The sequence below is a fragment of the Cutaneotrichosporon oleaginosum genome (assembly GCF_008065305.1).
Source record: "Cutaneotrichosporon oleaginosum strain ATCC 20508 chromosome Unknown ATCC20508_contig03, whole genome shotgun sequence".
NCBI lineage: Eukaryota > Fungi > Basidiomycota > Tremellomycetes > Trichosporonales > Trichosporonaceae > Cutaneotrichosporon > Cutaneotrichosporon oleaginosum.
In genome coordinates this window covers 2,620,712-2,635,755 of record NW_027072172.1, presented here as the reverse complement: position 1 = coordinate 2,635,755, position 15,044 = coordinate 2,620,712, and the positions used below count along the sequence as shown (strand labels likewise).

Sequence of the window (15,044 nt, the reverse complement as noted above, 5' to 3'; positions counted from 1 at the left end):
CTGTCTGCTGTCTGCTTGTCTGCTTGTTGAATGCAAGGCACAACCTCCAACCGCTCTCATCATGAGCCGCTCATGGCTCAATCAACGCAGACGCAGGCCTCAAAAGCATCACACATGACGAAGACGAGATTCGAACTCGCGAACCGAAGACTACAGCTTAGCTTTCCTAAATGTAGCGCCTTTGACCTCTTGGCTACTTCGCCGGGGCGTGTGTGTTTGCCAGAGTGTGCCCCGCGGCGGCGGTACGCATACCGGGGCGTTAATCGTCACAGGACGTGGTTGCACCGACGAGCATGGGCGCACGGTACACCATCCGCCCATGCAGTCCACAAGCAGAAGACTCGTCCTCTTCAGCAGCTTCGGATCATCTGGCCGTCCTTCTTCCACATCTGCCACTATACATGATACATGTAAACAACACTAAAGGCGCCAGCGCCCATTGTAACACTACACGGCGTATTCTGCGGTCAGCTCGCCCGATCCTCACACACTAGGCATGGTCTCGTACGGGCGCGAGATGACGGGGGGCTCCTTCTGGCGCCCCCAGGGGAACCCGCTCCAGCGCGGCGACGTGTCCCAGCTGAAGCGCTTGCGCCCGGGCCCGGGCGTCGGTGCGGCGGTGGGCGCGACAGTGGGCGCGGGCGTGTTCTGGGAGTAGAAGCTTGGCCGGGACGCCTCGGTGCGCGCGGCGGTCGCGGAAGCATTGCGCGCCCTCCAGTCGCGCACGGACTCGTGCACGCTGCTGCCGATGTTCCATGCCGCAGCGGCGGCACGGGTTTGCGGGGTCAGCTCGGCGGCGTTCTCCCAGCTCATGGCGCGGTGCTGCTTCGCCTTGTCCCGGAAGAAGATGCCGACGAGGACGTTGATCATGGCCACGATGAACAGGAGCCAGGCGAAGACCTGTGCAAACCGGCGGCAGTGGTGCGCTAGTACTGAGGAGGCGATCAGGGCCTGCAGCACGCCCAGGCAGCCGAGGCCGTACTCCTCTCCAAGCATGGGGATGATGTTTGCGAAGAAGGCGGCGGGGAAGCCGATCTCGGAGAGCGCGAGCAGGATGCACTCGCCGAGGATGAAGACGCGCGCGAGGACAGACCAGAACGTTCCGCCCGCCTGAAGCGGGACAGTGCTCCCTTTGTAGTAGTCGCAGGTGTAGACGGGGGCGGCGGCCGTGGAGGCTGACGCGGGGTAAAGGGCGGCGGCGGCGATGGCGGAGGAGCCGGGGGCAATGGTGTTCGGCTGGGTGGCAGTCGGCGAGACGACAGAGGGTTCGGGCACCTCGGCGAACACCCTGGAGTTGTCCACGGCCACGATGCCTTGCGGCTCGGCCTTGGCGATGGGTGCCGTCTCTGGGTCCTCGAGCGTGTCTCTCTCGTACCACCACGAGTCCATGGTGGCCTCGGGGCCGACGCGCGCGAACTCGACCTCTCGCTTGGGAGGGGGTGTACGCAGCTTGTAGAGAGGGGCAATTGCACCCGCAGTGGCGGTAGACTCAGCGGGAGGAGTGTAAGGAGGAATGATTAGGACTCGACGCCGCTTCTCGAGCGCCGATGAAGAGGGGGATGAGTGCGAGGAGGCGACATTGCCACCGGCCTTGTCTGCCTTGACAGCCTTGATGTCGCTGGAGTTAGTGGGGGACGGGGTAGACGGGAAGAGAGGAAGATTGACGATGAAGACGGCCAAATGGCGGCGCGGGAGTCATGGTCGGGAGGGAAGGGGAAAAGCAAGTGGTGTGAGGGGACGATGCAACCTTGAGTGTTTTGTTTCTCTCTCGCCCACCTGAACTCACTCAACGATAGTAACCACGGTGGAGGAAAACACGAGCACGAGAGCGAGGATACTCAGCGCGCGCAGGACGTTAAGCACAAGGAACAGCGGGCCACGGGTCTGCGGGAGGAGGCGCATGATGATGGGTGAGTAGTGGGTGGAGTGAGGACAGGATGAGTTGGAAGTACGTGAGTGGTAATGAGATGGAGCGAGGTTTGGGTCGCACTTATATGCCTGTGCGCTACACGGTGCAGCGATGGGACCCGCAGACCATGGTCATGGCCCCGTCTATTGTCTTAATGAGTGATGATGGCGAGATGCACAATAGGGTTAACAATGGTGCAGCTGGTGATGGCGATCAGTAGCACGGCCGGCGGTGCTGGTGATCTCATGCAAGACGCCCCGATGCACGCGGATCGCCAGTCGCAGATAGTCAAGCTCAGCGATGAGCCTCTCATTGTACATTCACAGAATCAACCCTTTTGGGTCGTTTGATACTCTCAGTGGCCTGCTCCCTGTAATCGCACTCTCCATCATCCTAGTGCACCCCCGCACATGCCTCGAGCACGCGCCGCACGTGCTTTTCGCTCGCGGGCCGTTTCGCCCCGTCTTCGATGCGCAACACGCGCTCGTGCTCCGTCTTGCCGTGCAAGTACCGCTCGTCCGGGTCGTCGAGGAAGGTTTGAACAAAATCACCATCGATGAAACCTGCCGTTTCCTTTGGCACGAGAATGCTGCCTCCCCGTCGGAATCTGCTGTCAGTACCGCGATGGGGGTCAGAAAGCCGCGCCAAATGCCACTCACGCCCGCCAGTCCACGTTGCCCGGTCCGCGCTTGTATTTCGCCATGTTGCGCTGCAAATCGCTGAGTGTGCGCGTCGCGCTCGCGCTCAGCTCACCGGCGACACCCAGCCGTCCATTAGCCGTCGCAAACAGCAGGTCAGGTCGCAATTCCTTCGGATCCGTAGCCACAAACGCGCCGTTGCGGAAGCGCGTCACATCCTCGTGTAGCCCGAAGCCGGCTGCCTGCGACAACTCCTCATCCATGCGGTAGGTGAGGAGGTTGCCGTTGCCGTCGGCGAGAATGATGTGCCTATCATCATTCGTGAGATTGCCAACGGTGCCGAGAGCGCGAACGGCGTGCGGGGACATGTCTCGAGCGTCTCTAAAGATCTCGCCGCTGCTGTTGTCCAGCTCAATGACGATGATAGAACGCATGGCGTCGCCAAGGATGAGAAGCTCGCGCATAAAGTCCTTATGCAGGACGGTGAGGTGATGCGCCTCAAAGGCGAAGGTGAAACTAGCAGTTTCTTGGAGTTGCAAGTTCTTGCTTAGTTTCATGATGGAGACCTTGTTGGCGGAGGCGACGGCCAGATATCCGTAGTTGACGGTCGCGTCAAACACCGCGCCGTTCGTCTCCACCGCCTCGACGACCTTGAGGCTCCACCTTCCGTCAAGCTCTGTCGCCTCCATGAGCAACAGCCGCCCTTTCTGAACACCGACAAACGACTGCACCTCGTCAATGTTGGCCTCGTCGAGCGCTGCCGCGGTAGGAAAGATAGCCGTGCCCAGGGCAATGAAATGCCGCTCGTTCAAGAAGACAACGTTAACGCTCGCCACGGCCTCACGCTCTGGCAACAGGTAGTCGGTTAGGACTGAATCAGCTACAGCGCAGAAATCTCAGCTTACATTCGAGTGTAGTAGGGTGGTGCAGGTCGAGGCTCGAAGCTTGGAAGACATCACCAGTATCCGCGTCTAGGGAGCGCGTGACGCTCCCCACAGCCAGGATGTCCTGGTGCGGGACATAGGCAAGGCGCGTTGCGCTCGAGTCGCCTGTGTCCCAGGTCAGCACCTGCAGTTTCTTGAGAGACGTGAGGCGCTCGAGCGTGATGCCGTCCCGCGTGGCTATCGCGAAAAGGAGACCTAGATTGGGAACCTGGAGAGGAGCTGCCGCGACCACATTCTGTCTTAGCTTCCTTCAGATGAGATCAGCTCACTTTCTTTCCGCTCGCTGAAAACTCGAGGTGTCTGCGCGACTCAAAAACGAGAGACATGTGATCGCTAATCCCGACCGCCAGGACGCGCTCCTCGAGCCCTTCGCATTCGACCTCGAAATCTGCAATGTCGAGGGGCATCAAGCCCAGCGCATTCTGCGTGCGCCCCTTTGTGAATCCACTCTGGCAGCCAACCTCGTCCACGTCGCAACTGACAAGTGTGCCATCTGCCAGTCCGGCCATCAGGCGCATCGTCTTGCTCTCGTCCGCGTAAAGCTTCAGCGAGACGGCGTAAGATTCCTCAAATGTCTTCACGAGGGGCGCAGCGTCCCCGTCGTCCATAGAATCCGGGTTAAAGACAGTGACTGTGCCATCGTGGTAGGCGGCGGCGACCCAGATTCCGCCTGCCGGCGGAGAGGCGTCATCGAGATTGTTCGGTTCCTGGTATAACGCGACCGCGGAGACCTCGTTTCTAGGCGCGTTGTCCGCGATATGTTCGAGGCCCTGTGGGCCGCAATGATACAACTTGAGCACGCCATTACGCTGCGCAACCAGGATCCTGTTGCCGGCGAAGGCAGCGGCGACAACCTCACTGTCCAAATTTATGGAGGCGTGCACATTGGTATTGGGAGTGAGGATGTGCCTTTCAAGCTCCCAGATTGTAAAGCCTTTAGAGGTGACCTGCACGAGCCCACAATCGTTCTTGTGGCAGGCAATAGTTGGGTCCTTGGCAAAGGATTCTGGCACGTCGACCTGTACAATGTTATCGCTGACATGGAGCACAGCTGTTGATGACGCAAAAGAGACAATGAGCATAGCGTTAAAGGCCTGGTCGATACTTGATGCGTCCACTCCCTGGCCTCTGTCGTACGCCCAAAGCCGCTCAATGCCCTTGACGCCCTCGATACTGAGCAGGCTCTCAAGGCCAACACCGCTGCGTACTATCCTCAGCGAGTTGGTATTGGCGGAGCCTGACGCGACCACCAGGTGCGACTGGTGTTAGTTTGGCCTCATTGTGGAACTGACCATAGGGCCGTCCTCATCTTTAACCACAGCGAGGTCCTTGAGCGGCGCGAGGTTCATCCAGCGCTCTAGAACAGTCTGTTCGGCGGTTGCCTCGTCGTCGAATGTGATTGACCATGCGCCGCTGTCGACACTGTCTTGCGCGCGTCCCTTACCCTTGATATTGCGAGCGGCGGTTATGCCCGCCGACTGGGCTTGGGGGTGTTCAGGCATGCTAAAGCGTACCAACAGTGAGTCCCCACATGCAGAAGACACGAACACGACGCCGTTGTCGATATATGTCAGGGCGGTGGGGGGCGAGGCCTGCCATTAGATGTGACTCGTCCGGCGACTCACTATGCCCATGTCTACCTTGCTGACGCGGACACTATCGGAGCCGTCAAACTCCCATCCAACAGCCGTTAGTCGTCCGCGCTCGTCCCCCAGGACGATGGTTGCCCGGCGCTCGTTCCCCTCGAATACAGTCGCACTTGAGTCAGCTGCAATCCTCACTCCAAAAACGTACGCTAGGACAGTGCCCCATCCTTGCCGTACGCGCCATACAGGCTGAACGACAAGCTTGCCCTCATTGTCGGTGCTGACCCCCCTGCCCGACACGCTGCTCTTCCGTCGCTTGCCGACACCACCGGTCTCGGTCTGTGGACTGCGTCTGGCGTTGGCCCGTTGCGCCTTGGCACCGCTCACGTCGTACAGGACGACATGCTCATCACCGAATATTAGCACGTGTCGCGACGAGACGGCGAGGATGCTCCGCGCCGCGGGACACGAGAAGGGAATGGCGTTGAAATCCGGTTCACGAGTTCGTTCGAGCCCCTCCTCGGTCGGGTTGACCACGTCGACAGGCGCGCCGCGCTCGTGCAGTCTCTGCTTGGACAGTGTGCGGGCTCCGAGCTGGATCTTGTGTTGCTCATTCATCCAGAGGAACATGAGCACCAAGTCAGAGGCGCCGGGCAGGAACGTTAGGCCGAGGAGGTTGTGTTCACGTATGCTTCCGTTAGCCAATAGTTAAAGGTCTGCTACGTACTTGACATTGTACACGGTCTTGAAGATAAGCCGCCGCCCGTCCCCCTTCCTCTCGCGATCCTCCGCCACACTTGCGCGCCGCTTGAGGTCGCGCACCTTCTCCATGTCCATCTCGGCGCATGTCAGCACGCCCGTCCACATGGACACTATGGCAGTGTTCCCATGAGCGATAACGCCCGTAAAGAACTCCTGCCTTCTCAGCGCCGGGGTTGGCGGCGCTAGCAGGTGGGAGGCCGTCACCACGAGTCCGTCTTCCCACGTGAGGAGGAGCAGGCGGCCGTTGGTCGGGCCGACGAGGACAAGGACATGAGGTCGTGCATCGGGTACGTCGACCGTCGCGAGACCGGCAACCGTGCCCCAAGTTAAGAGTTCGCCTCGGGAGGTGAGGCCTCTGGTGCCGACGTCCCACACTTCCAGGCGGTCAGGCTTGGCGACAAGGAGGGACTGTGTGCCAGGCGCTGTGAAGTTGGATGCTAATACGGTGTGCGACACCGGCGTCGGCGTGAGAGCCTGGAGTCAGAGTCCGAGTGCCTCTCCAACTCACCGAGGCTATGTACAGCATCTTGTGGACTGCAGACGCCTTGAATAATTGATATGTTTGATGTTGGAGGAGGAAGGGGGCTCGAGCAACGCGGACGTCATCTCCGCTGGGCCTCGCAGTCGAGTGGAGGTGGAGGTCCAAATCACGTGATGTAGATTTCTGTGTACGACCTCCACATTTCCGTCGCGCTCAGCTCTCTTCTCATCGTCACCACATCTCAAGCCATGCCCAACCCCCAGCTCAGTGCTATTTCTGCATCGCAGGCCGCCAAGCGCAAGTCCGCTCCGCGCGACGATGAGGGCGACTCGGACTCAGACTCGGATGTGGTGAGCTCTCCTAGCCTGTCATCCGCAGCAGCTAACCCCAGTCCATGATCGACGTCGACTTCGACTTCATGAATCTCAACCCCGACGTGGACCAGATCGCATTGAAGCGGCTTCTCCGTCAGACGCTGAGCCATGACCAGCACCTCGTTGACGTGCACCCCCTCGCCGACTTGATCCTTACCGAGGGCACACGCCTGAAGGCCGGCAGCACGATCAAGACGGAGGGCGAGGAGAGTGACCCATGGTGTCTGCTCGCGGCGGTCGACGTTAACAGGTGTCATGTAAGTTTGAGGAGAGCTCAGAGCGTGTTTGAGACGGGCCATATTGTCGTTGAAAGTTCTCTTGGCTGATTACAGGCCGACCCCGCCCTCAAGCCTTTCCTCACCTACCTCCTCTCGCACAACCCTCCCGTTGCCATCAAGACGGCACTGGAGGGCACAGGACCGTCTACCGCCTTCCTCTTCTCCCTCCGTCTCCTCAACCTCCCTCTGCCCCTCATCCCGCCGCTGTACAAGATGCTCGGGAGTGAGCTGGGCGAGTCAGGCGCTACGTTCGAGCAGTTCATCCTCTGGGGGCGCGGGTACAAGCTGGAGGGGAAGGAGGAGGCGATGGGGCTAGAGCTGAACACTGTGTGAGTTGTGCGAGGGGCTTGAGGCAATGTGCGGATCCGACGAGGACAAGAATGATAGTATATCCGGTTCCGGCTCCGAGTGGCACCCACTGACACCAGGTCGAAAACGAACAAGAAGACCAAGGGCGGCGTAGAGCCTCTTGCGGCCGGCTCGTTCCCGTACCACCAGGAGGAGGAGATGATTGAGGCGCGCGCCAAGGCGACGTTCACATACTCGCTCAAGACGGCGCCGCCACGCGACGAGGAGTCGTTCGGCGTTGAGCAGTTTGGGCGGCTGATCCTCATTGATGCTGCTAAGCTGGCGCAAGCCGTCGAGGCCATGGAGAAGGCGTAATAGTGTTACTTGATAGAGGCGGATGCACATGTTGTTCAGCACTGTAGGCTGGGCAGAAAATAGGCGAGAGGACGGGAAGGGTTTCGACGGCCGCGTCCGCTACTCGTGGCACTCGATGAAAGCGCAACACGACGATTTGCGCGCACAGGATCTCAGCATTAGGCACGGTCTCCTCTCGACACTCGTTAACAGGGACATTTAAAGATTGCATAGAAGGATATATCCTTTTGATGGACCGAGAGAGGCACTGCAGAAGCCTCCGCCGGTGAGTAGAAGGCAGTTCTTTTCTTGGTGCGAAGAAAATCGCTAGCGACTTGTTCGATGGACGTCGCTCGCAGAGTGTTATACACCGTGTGGGAAGGGGAGGAGGAGGTGTGGAGTACAGAGAGAGCAAAACAAAGCGCTGTTGCTCTACGCTGCAAGGAAACGAGATCGGGTGTAGGAAGATCTGCAAGTCAGCCTCGGAACTCCGGAAACTCTGTTTCAAACCACTCACTAGTGAAACTCTCGCGCTCGCACCCGTCAGTACTGCGACATTTGAGAGGATTGTGACACGGTTGCATCCGAAGATGTCCGACGCCTGTGAAGTATCGTCCCCGTGAAGTTGGGCAATGCCGCGGAAGGATAGCAAATGAACGCCGACGGCAAGCCGTCGCTCTGCGCTCGAGACGCCGCGCCGCACCGAGATGAGGGTGGGCACGAGGTCGGAGCGGGGGATGGGAGGAGTGAGATGAGGATGGGGAACGTGAGCGTGGCTGAATCGATGGTTGCATGACAATGTACATATTACCGGTCTGCTGTTAGCTTTGAATTCGTACAGTGGCTGGTACTCACAGAAGTCCAGACGATCCTCGGAACGCTTGACGGTGGACTGTACAAAGTTAGCTTGGGCGTTTCGAATATTTATGGATGAAAACACCCCCTTCTCGCCCCCCCGGCGAATTTAAACGCCGGTGGAGGTCCGGGGTGGCACCCGCTGCTTACCTTCCAAGCCTCTTCGAAATCGATGGGTAGGATGACATAGCGGTTCTTGCGCACCGCTGCGTGTTAGTGCATGCACACAAGGGCAGAGCATACCTTGCAGGCCTGCGGCTTGGCAAATAGACGCGATCTCTGCGGAGCTCAGCTTGTCTGGCCGCGACACATCTGTCGTCAGTTAAGGCACCATCTCCACAGCTCACAGTCCTCGAGATCGACGTCGGGGCTGAGATTCATCTTGCTCGTGACAGTCTGGAAGATGAGACGGCGCTCGCGGCGGGACGGGTTTGGGAACTCGATCTTGCGGTCGAGACGTCCAGGACGCAACAGTGCGGGGTCGAGCGTGTCCTGACGGTTGGTAGCCATGATGACCTGCTGTTAATATGCGCTTACGGCTCCGATAGGATGTGCGCACCTTAATGTTTGTTGTCTGGTCGAAGCCGTCCATCTGGTTGAGCAATTCGAGCAGAATACGCTGGACCTCGCGATCCGAGCCGGTCTGCGCGTCGAAACGCTTCGTCGCAATCGCGTCCACCTCGTCGATGAAGATGATGGACGGCGAGTTCTCTCGTGCCATGCGGAATACGTCGCGAACCATACGTGGGCCCTGCTGTCAGTTGTTACTCTAGAGGTGCAACTCACCTCGCCGAGGTACTTCTGCACAAACTCGGACCCGACCACACGGATAAACGACGCCGTCGTCGCGTTAGCCACCGCCTTCACCAACATCGTCTTGCCCGTCCCTGACGTCAGCGGAGTCAGCAGCGCACGCACCTGGAGGGCCGTAGAGCAGAACGCCACGAGGCGGATCAATGCCAATCTTCCTGTAGAGGTCCATCTGTCGTCAGCCACAGCTGCTTGAGTGGGGTGAAGGCGTACCTGGACGAGGGGCAGCTCGACGGCCTCGCGGATCTCCTGCTTCTGCTGGTCGAGACCACCGACGTCTGAGTACTTGACGTCGGGGCGCTCGTCGGCGCCGAGCATGGAGATCGATGAGTCGGCCTCAGGCGGCAGGATGTCAACCAGCGCATTTGAGTGACGGTGCAGGGCGACACTGCTCGATGGCTTGAGCAGCTCACGGTCGAGGGTCGACAGGATGCGCACAACGTAGTTGGAGCCTGTGATTAGCATAAAGCAATGAGCCCGCAGGAATACACACCAGTGGTGCTCCCGACAATGCCGCGGCGCTCGTCAATGGCCTCAAGGAACTGCCCGATGACGAGGGGGACGGACTGAATGCGCTTGACTTCCTCCTGGGCGCGCAGCAGTTCCTGGCGCAGGTTCATAGTTTCGTCGCGAATATAGTCCTGCCGTTAGCTGAGTCAAACAGCTAACTCACCTCCTGAAGCTGGAGAAACTCGCGCTGAGCCTCAAGCTTGCGCCAAGTCGAGTACAGCTCATCATCGTTCCTCGAAAGCGGGGAGTACAGCGCCTGCTTCTCGTTGAGCTGCGCCGCGACGGTGGGGTCCTGGAGTCAGCTTGCCGTTGCTTGCCCATCTCCTGCAGAATCTCACCTCGAACTTGAGGTCAATGCCGATTTCCTCCATGATGCTAATGGTGATGAAGGTGAGAGATTGGGGTGGGATGGGTGTATCATGACGGTTGATGGTGACGGAAGGACAACGCGTATGCTTGCGGAGTTCAATACGGATGTCCGCGTCACGTGTGATTCACGTGCATCGATTCCTCCACTCCGGCTTGGAACGGTTCTGCAGTCTGTCCAGCATCTCTCCGTCATCACTACAACCACCATGGGCAAGCGCAAGTCAGCAAAGAAGCCACAGGCAAAGAGAACGAAGGAGACGCTTTGTACGTTGGCTCTCTGAAAGTCTGCAGCGCGCTGAGACAAGCCACATCGTTCAAGTGCCTCTTCTGCCATCATGACAACTCTGTCACCGTCAAGATGTGAGCTTTCCTCCACCGACATGAACTGACAGAAGCGATAAGGCGGCCATGTTCGGGCATTTGAGCTGCAAGGTAGTACTTGCGGCGCCGCGCCAGCTGACAACAGGTCTGTGGGCAGAAGTTCACGACGCCAGTCAACAGTGAGTCACCTGCATATTGGTACCGGTGCGTCGCGAAGCTGACTCCAGACCTGTCTGCAGCCGTGGATGTGTACTGCGAGTGAGTTTACCTTGTACCGCGCGGAGGAGGGCTGTGGATAGAAGGCAGGGGAATGAGTGACTAACCCCCAGCTGGGTTGATGCTTGCGAGGAGGCACAGAAGAAGCAGCCCAAGAAGTTCAAGGCGCCAAAGGCACCGAGCCCTCTGCCTGCCGTGTCCGCGGCGCTTAATGACGAGGATGACGATGACGACGATCTTGACTTGGCCAGTGCGCTGGACAAGGCGAAGCGCAAGCCGACTTCGCGCGACTACGACGAGGACAGCGACGACGACCGGCATAGGCGCAAGCAAGCGCGGCGGGCGTACGACGAGGACGACGATGATGACGAGGAGTAGAGCTCTATAGACTGTATTGTATGCATATGGCATAGCCCGGGGTACCTGCGGCTTTCCTCGGAAGGGGGTTGATTGTTAACAATGCTCGTGAAGGCGTATCGTGCGGTGGGTAATAATAAAGTGGAGTATTGCGAGGCGTCTTCGCCCTGCCAGACGCATGCGCGCTATTCCTCATCCTTCTGGACGTTAACGCGCATCTCTGCCTTCGGCTTAACGCCCAACGTAGTGAACAAGCTGTTCTGAGACTGCCATTAGGTTGAACTGCAGACATATCGTCCCAGCTTACAGGATCCGAGATGACCATGTAACCCGCCTCGCTGAGCCTCTTCCCTGCCGCAACAGAGTCGAGCACCCCTATCATCAGATTTCATCGCAGCGCGGCAACTCACACTGCACCTTGACAATCTTGGCGCGCCGAGACGCCCCACGCCCACCAGCCCCATTGATAATCTTCTGCGTCTTCCCGCCTGCTAGCCGTTCCGCGACCACATGCGTACATCCGCTATGCTGATGTGGTGCAAAGCGACCACCATTGGACGTAATGAGATTCTGGAGCTGAAGATTGGAGACGGGACCGGTATGTCCATTGATGGCGATGGTGCAGCCTGCGAGGATGCTGTTGGTCTGGAGTTAGAGATCGTTAATGATGCGCAGGCTGTTTTAAAGCCAGTGAGGATGATTATGGTAAAATATGAGGTGGATTATGCACGAAAGCACAGAAGACAACACACCTTCGCTCGGCCCTGTGCTTCGACCTTGGCTGTGCGCACGCTCCAGTAGGTCGCAGACTCGCTCACACCCGCGGTACTGAGTCCCTCACTCCGTGCTGAAGCCCAAAAGCCTCGGTCAGCCCCACGTTGCTGGTGTCCTGTCGAGCATGACTGGACATGTGCCGTCCGTGCGAAGGCGTCGGAGTGTGTGATGGGGTTCTTTGCCGAGTCTAGGGTGTTGAGCTGAATGAGCTAGACCAGTGAATTAACTCACCATACGCTCTGTAACGCGGGCTCGAGAGTTCGGTGCGGTAACTGACACCTTTTTGCGTAGAGATGAAATTGAAGAGGAGGGTTTGCGAGACGCCTTGGAGGAAGACGCTAGCGGTTGTGCGGGGGGGGGCGCTGAGGGGTCTGAGGGAACAGAGGACGTCCGCCGCCGCTTGGGCGGTCGAGTGGGGAAAGATGGTGGTGGCGAGATTGCGACGATGTCTGGAGAGGAGGGAGGGTGATGTGGCATGACGTAAAGGCTTTGCAAAGAGCAAGATCAGTCGCGACAGCGTCAAAGATGAGTTTGTTGTTGTTGCCAGTTGACTGGACTGGTGGAGGCCACGTGCTGGATATCCTGGAACTCCAAAGTACATACATGTACATCCGGATTCCATCAGCTATCCCAGCCTTGTCCGCTTGCTAATAAGGTGCTCGTCGAGTTGAATTGAGTGTCACCTGTTTGGTCATAGTGAGAGGAGACGCGAGCGAAATACCATGTCCGCGTCAGCTGACTTTATGAGACGCGTCGCTGTCCGAGGCCGAGGACGATGGAGGGGGTGTGGGAAGCTGTAGTCACCCACCACGGAGTGGCGTTTGTATGGCGCTAAGGGGCGGTGGCATGCAGACGCGTGCGGGAGAAGGAAGGGCAGCCTACGTCGCCCCTGAGCCGCGGACAAGGACGGATTAGTCTTGTATACCAGGCAATTGCCTGGAATAGTAATCAGGGTAATATTAGATCGACGGCCCCGGTCATGCACAATCCATCGGCTCATGCAATCGTTCAACTCGAAGGGGCCACCTCGGACTCTGTCAGCGCCATCATCTCTCACTCTCTCTCTCTCTCTTTCTTATCCTCACCCTTGTCCATGCTCTCTCTCTCCCTCCTATAATGAGCTCTATAGCATCAACTCCAACCCTCATACACGAACGCGCCCACAAGCAGCTGTTCCGCCCCTTCCCAGCACCTTTATCATGGAAGCAATGGGGCTACATCCTCGGCATGCAGGGCGTCCTCGCCATGTGCATCAACTTTGGTGCCAACTTTGGAATCGCCACAGCTAGTAAGTGCTGACATGCTGGCTTCCACTCGAAACTTTGCTTACGCCAGTGTACTCTTCTCAGAAGGACGTTAGGGTGAGTGGCATTGGGTGGCGCGTGGCGCGTTTTGCATACGCGGCATGTTGACAAGCACTGACATCAGATGTGGGTGTTTAGCAAGAACACCATTGCTGGTGAGTATTCATGCGCAGAGGCCGTGGCAAGAAAAAAGCTGTAGCTGACGCCAGGCGACCTCGGCGTCACACCCATCATTCAGACGGCGCTGTCGATGCTTATCTCCTCTACACTCGTGCACACTGACTTGCACAACGGTATAATTCCTCCCCTTCCCTTCGTGTACCCGCACGTCGAGCACCTTCCAGACCCGCGCATTCTCCTCGACAGGATTTTCAGGCGCAAGCTCGCGGCGCCTGGCGAAGAGATTCTCGACGAGAAAACGCAGCAAGCCCGTGGAGGAGTATCCTTTTACTTCTGGATGCTCATCCGCTTCATCTTCGAGGGCACGGAGCGCAACATGCTCCTCTCCCGGCCAGGTTTCAAGAACTGGTGGGGACGTCTTCTCTGGACCGCCGCGCAAGGCGCTGGCTTGGGCATCCTTCTCGGCTTCCCCATATGGTGTCTCGCTATCGTCATCCTTAGTCCCATCTACGGCACTGGCAATCTGGGCAACCGCTGGGCTCCGCAGGCCATCAAGGGTGTGTACGGCGGCCTATACGGGTTATACTCGAACCCCATTATTGCGATGATTGCGCTAGGCGCCCAGTCGGAGCACCACTTGCTTGTCGTCCCTGTCGATGAGGAGGCAGGCGTCGCAGGTGTAGCGCCTAAGGCTCCCGAGGCGCCTGCAGCTCCGATACACACTATTGCCGAGGAGGAAGACTACACACCTCCCCGAGGCTCTGTTACACCCACGCCGAGTGCGCGCGGCCCATCCTCACCCTTCACCAGACCTTACCGCCTTGCCTCAACTGGGCACAGCACGCCAGCGCATTTCCGCGTCGGCGAGCCGCAGCTCACCGAGACGCTGCAGCCTCCACTGCGGCGCACGCGCTCGCGCTCCTCCTCGATCTCCAAACCGCCTCTTACCTGCAATGTCGGTGATTGCCTCCCGCCTCCCGAGACACCGACGCGTGCACCGACACGCCCTCGCGGGCTCACCGTCTCCTCATACGTCTCAGCCTCGGGTTCCAGCTTTACGTACGCGCTTAGCGCGAACGGTGGCCGCGCCTGCCGCTCCCGTTCCAACACCGTCTCCAGCGTTTCCGGGCTTCCCTCCACGACTGCGCCTTCAACGTCCATACTCTCCACGTCTGCGCCTTCAGCCTCCATGCTGTCTACCTCTGCGCCTTCTGGCGCAACGTCAGGCCTTCCCAGCCCCAGTGCGTCTGATCGCTTGACCGGCACACCTGTACCGCAGCCAGGCTTTGTGCGCTCTCGCGCCGATTCGGACACGCCTCCTTCCCGGCGCGGATGGAGAGCGTCACCTTTCGAGACGGGCGGCTCCGATGTGTTTGGCCCCACCTCGTCCGTCGCGCCGTCGAGTGTCGGCGTATCCTCCACAGTTGCGACGTTTTACACCGCGCCGACGAGCGTGAGCGTCACGCCCCAGCCTCAGCCCCTTGCCGTGCCAGAAGTGACAATACAGCGCCCAAGCTTCGACGTCGATGCCGAAGAGCGGGGTCTGAACGAGCGCACCCCCGACCCGATCCAGCGCCTCGGCGGGTCCCGTTAATGTAGCATAGCCTTTTAGTAGACGGACTATAATACTCTTATCATGCACCTGACACCGTGTTTCCAATGTCGACTTCGAACGTGCACTCGTGATGGCGCGAGTCGGGTGATGAGGTCGAGAAGCAGAAGCCCGGTGGCGGATATCATTCAGGCACCAAATGACTCGAGGGGCGTCATCACCAAACTCGTCTCCACTTGACT

The 15,044-nt window shown here is 58.8% G+C and overlaps 5 protein-coding genes across 5 annotated transcripts; 2 read left to right on the top strand and 3 right to left on the bottom strand.

Moving 5' to 3' along the window:
* Nucleotides 1-483: 483 nt before the first annotated feature.
* On the bottom strand, nucleotides 484-1,902 carry COLE_04236 (uncharacterized protein; the record flags this gene model as incomplete). The annotated part of the gene is made up of 3 exons (XM_018420080.2): nucleotides 484-1,175; nucleotides 1,587-1,618; nucleotides 1,787-1,902. The coding sequence occupies 3 exons, from the start codon at nucleotides 1,900-1,902 to the stop codon at nucleotides 484-486; spliced, it is 840 nt and encodes a 279-aa protein (XP_018282791.2).
* A 5,692-nt stretch (nucleotides 1,903-7,594) lies between these two features.
* Nucleotides 7,595-10,160, bottom strand: COLE_04235 (uncharacterized protein; the record flags this gene model as incomplete). Its single annotated transcript, XM_065626333.1, has 11 exons — nucleotides 7,595-8,506; nucleotides 8,620-8,675; nucleotides 8,713-8,781; nucleotides 8,817-8,985; nucleotides 9,029-9,220; nucleotides 9,256-9,356; nucleotides 9,388-9,451; nucleotides 9,493-9,731; nucleotides 9,773-9,920; nucleotides 9,953-10,081; nucleotides 10,128-10,160. 11 exons carry the CDS (start codon nucleotides 10,158-10,160, stop codon nucleotides 7,595-7,597), a joined length of 2,112 nt encoding a protein of 703 aa, XP_065482414.1.
* A 204-nt stretch (nucleotides 10,161-10,364) lies between these two features.
* On the top strand, nucleotides 10,365-11,073 carry COLE_04234 (uncharacterized protein; the record flags this gene model as incomplete). The annotated part of the gene is made up of 6 exons (XM_018421089.2): nucleotides 10,365-10,422; nucleotides 10,464-10,518; nucleotides 10,554-10,590; nucleotides 10,625-10,658; nucleotides 10,707-10,737; nucleotides 10,809-11,073. 6 exons carry the CDS (start codon nucleotides 10,365-10,367, stop codon nucleotides 11,071-11,073), a joined length of 480 nt encoding a protein of 159 aa, XP_018282787.1.
* A 164-nt stretch (nucleotides 11,074-11,237) lies between these two features.
* Nucleotides 11,238-12,303, bottom strand: COLE_04233 (uncharacterized protein; the record flags this gene model as incomplete). Its single annotated transcript, XM_018421788.2, has 5 exons — nucleotides 11,238-11,318; nucleotides 11,360-11,427; nucleotides 11,463-11,697; nucleotides 11,805-12,026; nucleotides 12,058-12,303. The coding sequence occupies 5 exons, from the start codon at nucleotides 12,301-12,303 to the stop codon at nucleotides 11,238-11,240; spliced, it is 852 nt and encodes a 283-aa protein (XP_018282786.1).
* A 639-nt stretch (nucleotides 12,304-12,942) lies between these two features.
* COLE_04232 (uncharacterized protein) lies at nucleotides 12,943-14,844 on the top strand (the record flags this gene model as incomplete). Its single annotated transcript, XM_018421787.2, has 4 exons — nucleotides 12,943-13,114; nucleotides 13,162-13,187; nucleotides 13,255-13,285; nucleotides 13,340-14,844. 4 exons carry the CDS (start codon nucleotides 12,943-12,945, stop codon nucleotides 14,842-14,844), a joined length of 1,734 nt encoding a protein of 577 aa, XP_018282785.1.
* Between the last annotated feature and the right edge of the window lie 200 nt (nucleotides 14,845-15,044).